Source organism: Nymphaea colorata, chromosome 1 (genome assembly GCF_008831285.2).
Source record: "Nymphaea colorata isolate Beijing-Zhang1983 chromosome 1, ASM883128v2, whole genome shotgun sequence".
NCBI lineage: Eukaryota > Viridiplantae > Streptophyta > Magnoliopsida > Nymphaeales > Nymphaeaceae > Nymphaea > Nymphaea colorata.
The window spans coordinates 15,539,003-15,546,017 of NC_045138.2; the positions used below are offsets into that span (position 1 = coordinate 15,539,003).

General features: G+C 48.9%; 1 protein-coding gene across 1 annotated transcript; it reads right to left on the bottom strand.

The window, feature by feature from the left end:
* Positions 1–1,450: 1,450 nt before the first annotated feature.
* Positions 1,451–4,585, bottom strand: LOC116256557 (cationic amino acid transporter 7, chloroplastic-like). The gene is made up of 5 exons (XM_031633278.1): positions 4,096–4,585; positions 3,790–4,012; positions 3,333–3,684; positions 2,764–2,995; positions 1,451–2,245 (listed from the first exon to the last, which is right to left on the bottom strand). The coding sequence occupies exons 1-5, from the start codon at positions 4,475–4,477 to the stop codon at positions 1,665–1,667; spliced, it is 1,770 nt and encodes a 589-aa protein (XP_031489138.1). The 5' UTR covers positions 4,478–4,585; the 3' UTR covers positions 1,451–1,664.
* Between the last annotated feature and the right edge of the window lie 2,430 nt (positions 4,586–7,015).

The window sequence follows — 7,015 nt, forward strand, 5'->3', positions numbered from 1 at the left end:
ATTGAAAAGTTTGGTCGGTCACTCAAAAGATTCCTTAAAACTGCATTTTAGAGGCAAAGCGACATTATGCCTTCAAAACCAAAACATTTGTTTAAGCGTGTCATCAAATACAAGGAGGAGGGTTTTAATTTGTCATTTTTTCCATCTTCTATTTACTGTTGGTGAAGAAAACTTTAGTGATTATCATGACAAACATTTTTAGGGCTGTCCTGCACCAAATTCTATTTGCAGGCTCTGGAGCACCACCATTTTTGGTCACCTCATGGGCCAATAAGTACAAACTGACCAAATGTGGGCTCACCCCCACCAAATGAGAGGCCTCTCAGAGTTGGGTAGTAGGTGGCTTTCACGGTTTCACCCAAAAAAGGGCCAAACTATAAAAGCCTACAAAAGGAACATCCTCTACTTTCTGGTCTCTGTTCATCCTCCTGGTTCAATAAGCCCTAAACTAACTGTCAATGAAATAAATGAAGCACAACCAATCTTTCCACCTTGATTAGTTAGATGCTTTAGCTTAAAATAAGACTTGTTGAATGCATCCTTCCTTCTTTGTCTTCTTCTTCATGGTGGAAAGCCCAGCCATTTCATAAAATTAACTTGACAGTGATTTTTTTTTTTTCTTTTTGGGTTTCAATGAAGAGCCCTTCAACACTTATTGAACCATACTTGCCCTAAATGTGATACCAGGGCAACTTCATGAGAAATCTCAGGCTGCGGAACGACCAACTCCATTGAAAATTTGATCCCCAAGGTCTTCATCTTCACGCCTTTCACAGTCATTTTCTTCTCACAGGTTCTTCATTAATGGCTTCCAACCTTGATGACTCTTTAGTGGCAGAGACCAAAGTTGTTGGGTTAAGGCCACCTGTCCCAATTTCTGTGGCTTTTAATCCGTCTCTCCACATCATCTAAGAATATGTGGTCATAGTGGGCCAAGATAGTAGGGATTTTATGTCCCCGGATCATTAATTCCGTGGAAATTATTGGCTCCAAATGTTCAAATTTTTTGACTTGCTTAGATAAAGAAATCATAGTTAGAACCTCGTCATTGATTGATTTCATATCATTCCCTTGCGTGCCGAAAGAAACGATACTTTTTCACCCATCGGAAAAGTATAGCTCAATGGATTGCTAGGCCAAGTTGATATTCTGTCCAGCACAAAACGAAGGGATATACTCGCATATTCACGTCATCAAACATATCTCCACACTCGCCCGATCCTTTTCTTGAGAATGATTGTTCATCCAGAACCTCAAAAAGTGCAGCCTAAGGCCCTCCTCCCCATTAATCTATATCACCTATTCCACATGCCCCACAAGTTGAGAATCTCAATTCCGAAGTATCGGAAAGCTTTGTGCTTCATACAAGATGAGAGTTAAATCTTGATCTTTAAGTGCTCTTATCTAAACTAACTGATTGTTAGAAGATCAGGGGATCAATTCATAAAAGTGGGAAAAAGAAAGAGAAAATTTATGCACCATTTTGCTTTCTTTCTCCGAACTTGCCTTTACAAAATATGCTATAAAAATGGAACAAGATTATGTAACACAATCCTGTATCCTGTTCGTCTTCCTTTTTCGTTTTCTTTGTTGCTGTTTGCTCACTATTTGTGTATCACAATTTGCCAACATCGGGCGAAACTTATCCATCACCATTAGACTCACTAGACTTTAGCTTCATCATTATCACGACCCTTGTCGGCCGCATGCTGGGCCGCAGTGGCCGAGCCCTTTTGGAGCTCGACGTCCGCCTCCTCCTCGGCGTCCCAGCTCGCGTGGACGCTGTACAGCAGGTACATTGCCACCGCGAGCGCCGAGAACGCCCCGAACCGGACGTAGGAGGCGCGGTCCATCGAGCCCAGCAAGAACACGTTGAGAAACGCGGAGGTCGCCGGGATCCAGGGCATCAGCGGCACGCCCCAGAACTCCGGCTTCCGCGCCGGAGACGCGGCCGAGTGGAAAGCCTGGAGCGCGGCGACCGCGCCCAGCCCGAACCCACCCAGGAGCGCGGTCCGGACCCGGCCGGCCGGGCAGAGCTGCCAGCTCAGAGTGAAGCCGACGGAGAGGGCCGAGAAGGCCGCCAGAAAGCCGAGCGTCAGCCACCTGTCGCTCTTATCCTCCGCCACGTACCGCCGGTAGACGACCGCGTTTGCCACCATGTAGAAGACGAAGAGGGTGCCGATGGAGACCAGCTCCAGCAGCACCGCCAGATCTGTGATGACGGCGATCGCAGCCGTACAAATCCCTTCACATAAAAAGAAAAAAGAGTCAGAAACTGCCACTGTTCCGGTCAGAATTTACGGAAAAGGCCACTCCGGGAAACGTCTCTTTCGCCGTCGTTGAAGCCCAAGATTAAGAGTACAAATTGTACCGCCAGCCTAAAAATCCAGGCCAGAAGATTCAAAAGGACGATAGAGATTCCCGGAAAAAAAAAGAAAAGGCCCGCTGAATGTTTCAAGAAAAAAATTAAAACTTGAGCCCGTTTTTGTTGATTGGCAAAAAGTCAAGCACCTTTTTGAGAAAAAAATAATTTTATTTTATTTCTCAAATATTAAGAGGTTAGAGGTCCCCCACACGGAAAAAAAAAAAAAAAAAATCGCTAATTTGGGTGCCATTTATTGTCATTTATCTGCATCTCCCACGAAGCCATGCAGCCATCAAAATCAAGGGAAGATGGCTTTACGCCGAAAAGGAAACGACGCTGGAGGGTATTTTCGTCGCTATGAAAAAACCCAAAAAAGTCAAAGAAGAAACGGGACTCACCGAGGACGGCCGAGGCGTTGACCGGCGTGCCGGTTCTCCGGTGGATGCGGGCGAACCAGGGCGGGGCCACGCCGGACCTACCAATGACGCACAGGTACCTGGCCTGACCCAGCATGGCCACCATCAGGGACGTGACTATGCCCAGGCTGGCGCCCACGCCCACCAGGTTCGACACCCACTCCCACCCTTCCACCCTCTTGAACGCCGACGAGAAGGGCGCATCCACCTCTATCTGAAAACCAAACACATGATACAAAACTGTCAATTTCCTTCACGATTCTTTCGCTTTTGCTCTCCCTGTCTCTGGCTCTCTAAGATAGGTTCGTGGAAGCCATGAGCTATAAAGATTGGATAAGTCCACAAGCTTTTTGCCACGTCCTGTGACCACCAGCATTAAAGGCAAAAATCTTGATAAATGAATCTCTCTAGCACAATTGGAAGGGCCCTCGATTATAAATTTATGTTCTATCGCCCAACTTAAGTAAGATTCTAAATAATCCGATCAAAAGCTGTTCACTTTCTTAAACTGCACCCCATGATGAGCGTGCGGTGGGTCAAGGGGTTCGTACCGCGTCGTAAGGGACCAGCATGGCGAGGGCGGCGGCCATGAGGCAGTAGAGAACCGTGACGATGGCGACGGAGCCCGAGACGCCGATGGGGATGTCCTTGGCCGGGTGCTTCACCTCCTCGGCCATGGTCGAGACGGCGTCGTACCCGATGTAGCTCAGGTAGACCATGGCCGCGCCGCTGAGCACGCCGCTCGCCCCGTACGGCAGGAAGCCGCCCGGGTGCTTCTCCGGGTTCATCGGGTGAACCAGGTTGCTGACGCGCCCCTTGGCGAACCCGATGGCGATGACGAGGACGATGAGGGAGATGTGCACCGACGTGAGGACCATGTTCAGCATCGAGCTCTCCTTCGTGCTGCCGGAGATCGAGAAGGGAAACGCTTCAATTTAGTCTGAATTTTGGAGGAGACATGGAATTCGCATCGCGAAATTGGTGGCGTCGTCGATCGGGTTTGCCTACCTGTAACATATGCAGATGGTGATCGTCAGGATGACGGCGACGGCGATGAGGTCGATATTCTGGTAATTTTTCGGGAGGCCGGAGACCGTAATCCTCCAGGCGTTCGGCGAGGAGTTGCTGAAGACGGTGGCGATGTAGGAGGTCAGGCCCCGGGCGACGGCGGCGTTGGAGACGACGTACTCCATCAGCAGATTCGCGCCGGTAACGAACGCCGCGAATTCTCCTAGACACCAAGAAACAGGGGAATGAGGAGATGGGGAGTTTCGGAATCGGAGGAAGGCGGGAAACCCAGCGATGGGCAATTACCGAAGGTGACGCGCAGGTAGCTGAAGGCACCGCCCGCCACCGGCATTTCGACGGCGAACTCGGTGTAGCAGAAGGCGGATAGGAGGGCACAGAGGCCGGAGACGGCGTAGGACAGGATGACGGCGGGACCGGCCTTGTTGCCGGCAGCGGAGCCCACTGTGACGAACACGCCGGCACCCACCATCCCGCCCATCCCTAGACCGACGAGGTCGTACCACCGGAGCTTCCTCTGCATAGACGACCCCGAGCGGGCCCTCACCCTACTCATCTCCTCCATCGTCGTCGTCACCGCCCCTGCTCGCCGGGCGAACCTCGCCGGCGTCTGCAACAACGCGGCCCCATAGCCTCGTAGGCTCGAGAAAGAGCCCTCGTTCCCAGCCATCACCCGCGCCCGCCCCCCCACACACACTCCCTTGTCCTGTGAATAAAGAAGAAGACGACGCAGAGAGAGAGAGAGACAGAGAGTGTGTGTGACAGAGCGAGGCTGTGAATTCTCTGAGCCTTCCAGGTCGAGTGGCGTCGGCAATTTAAAGGCGGCGAGATTTTACTGAAAGGCACTGTTGCGGGTCCATAATATCTTTAATGCCCTCCACCTGTCTTGTGATCTCTCTTCGACCGAATTGCCCTCCTCCATTCTGGAAACGACAACCGCTACTCCAGTGGGTCCGGACCCGGACGTGGGCTCAGCTCGGTCTCAAAATCCTAAACTCGATCAATAAAACAATATGATTTTTTGGCTTCAAGTACGATGAGATTCTTGAGTCAAATTTAATTTCAAAGGGATAAGCTTCCTTGGTAGTATTTTATTTGTTTTCTGGCTCCGGCTTTTTAGTTGAAGGAGGTCACGAGTTCGACTCTTGTGAACGCGTCTTTTTCATACAATCTACTGAGAATCTCTGCCCAAAACCCACTTGCTATATAAAAAAAAATTATACCAAGTCAAATGTATCAGAAAACACATGAATCATTGAACAAACGTCCACCACTCAGCCCCACCTGCCAGTGGCGTTAAAGAGAGGCGTATCTCAACTTAAACGATAAGAATATCTTATTTTATCATTCAATAATGTGATGTTATTCAATGTGGAAGTAAGTTACTTTGGCCAACGCGTTCGAACCCAGACCGAGCCGGTCGGGGGGCATGAAAGTCCTTTCTTGGTTTGACCGAAGACCACCCAAGCCGTTGTGCATCATTGTCACGGAAGCTCCGAATGTCGCAAATACCCCTGCCGATAAAATAAAAAAGAGGGGCCTTGTGATGTCACGGAAAAGGTGCGATTCTGTTTCAGTAACGCATGGGCGTTGGCGTTGCAGTTCATGAGACGTTATGGTGGAGTTTGGATCATCTCCTGGATCCACTTTTTGGATCGCTTTTGAACCCTGGACCCTCCCAATCGGATCCAGGTAAGAGTCCGGGATCTGGTCTGTCTGGAAACTGTGGACTCATGGTGGGGCTGGTAATCCACTCACGGCTTTGGGTATAATGAGGGAGATCTTTCTCTTTTGTCCAACTCATTGAGTTTGTTTTGAACGGGCATACGAATCAGGTTTATGGCCAAACCAGATTCGGTTTGATTGGGACGTGAGTCCAGATTTGGATGAGGCAACGGATTGTGGACCATGTGGGTGCCCTCACATGCAAAGATACCGAGTCCCGTCTTGTTCTTGAACTACTTCAATGGCTCCCCTCATAAAATAATGGATTTTTTTTACAATTTTGAACAATTAAAAAAAATGAGCAGTTGTTAGACCTTTGGGAGGCATCTCCTAATAGTAACACTTCTATGAATCCATCCTAAATATGAAAAAAAACAAAATTACAAAATTGATGTATTCTACTATCTAAAATTGGTCAATTAGTATGTAGCGGTTCTTGGTTCCGAACCGGTTGCATCTAGATCCATTATGAAATTCGGGTCAAATCGAAACTTATCTGGCCCAGTTACGACCAACACGAGCAAGGGAGTCCAAGCGGGTGAAAGGGTAGTTACGTCTTTCAGCGTCTTGCGGCAGATCGCCGCAGTGGCAAAATGGTCATCCGGCCATCTTCTATCCCTCTCGGCGTGAGCGCCAGGTAGCTCGAACAAGTGGCAGGTGATGACGTGTCTCAATCGGAGGCGTGGCGTCGCCGGGGATCTACACGTCGGATCGTACGGCAACCCCGGCGTGGCGCTGCTGACGGTGGCGGCGATTGACGGCGGGCTTAACGGCAGCCCCTCATTCCGTTACGGATTACGAGGCGAGCGTTTCCAACCTTTTGTGAAGCGGGTAATTCCGTGAAAATGTTGAGGGGCTGAAGGAAAATTCTGCATCTTACGCCTGGAAACCAACTGGGAATTTCGTATTTTCTGATTTTTTCCAAAATTCGCTATCAGGCGCCTAAATGTTTTGATATTTCCAAACGACCGCCTCGACCGGCTTGCAGTTTTCCGGTCAAAAGTGTGGGCCACGTGACCCAAGCTCGTAGCTTCCTGGAAGAGGGAGAGACTATGAATTACCAATTTAATCCAAATTTTCTTTGGGTGGGCGGAGAGGTGCTTGTTCTGATGCGAAAGGTAAGAGAATTTCTTTAAAACCACCTAATGACGAGAAATGAGTAGGACCATGTAAGCATTTTAATTAGTTTATTCGACTTAAATTACAGTTAGATAGCGGAGCCAATGGGCTTGTATGGGCAGTTGCCTACACTGACCTCCATAATTTATTTGTTTATATATTGGTTCCGCCACTTAATATAGTTTGTTACTTATTGATGCCCTTCGCATCTGAGGTTTCTTTCTTTGTGTGAGTGTTTCTCCGCCACAAATTTTTAACTTTGGCTGCGAGCAGTGGGCGTTCTTGAGATCAGCTGGTTGGATGAAGTGGGTCCTTTCGTCTGCAACTTTTTTATGCAAATCACTATAGAGAAAGCGATCTATGA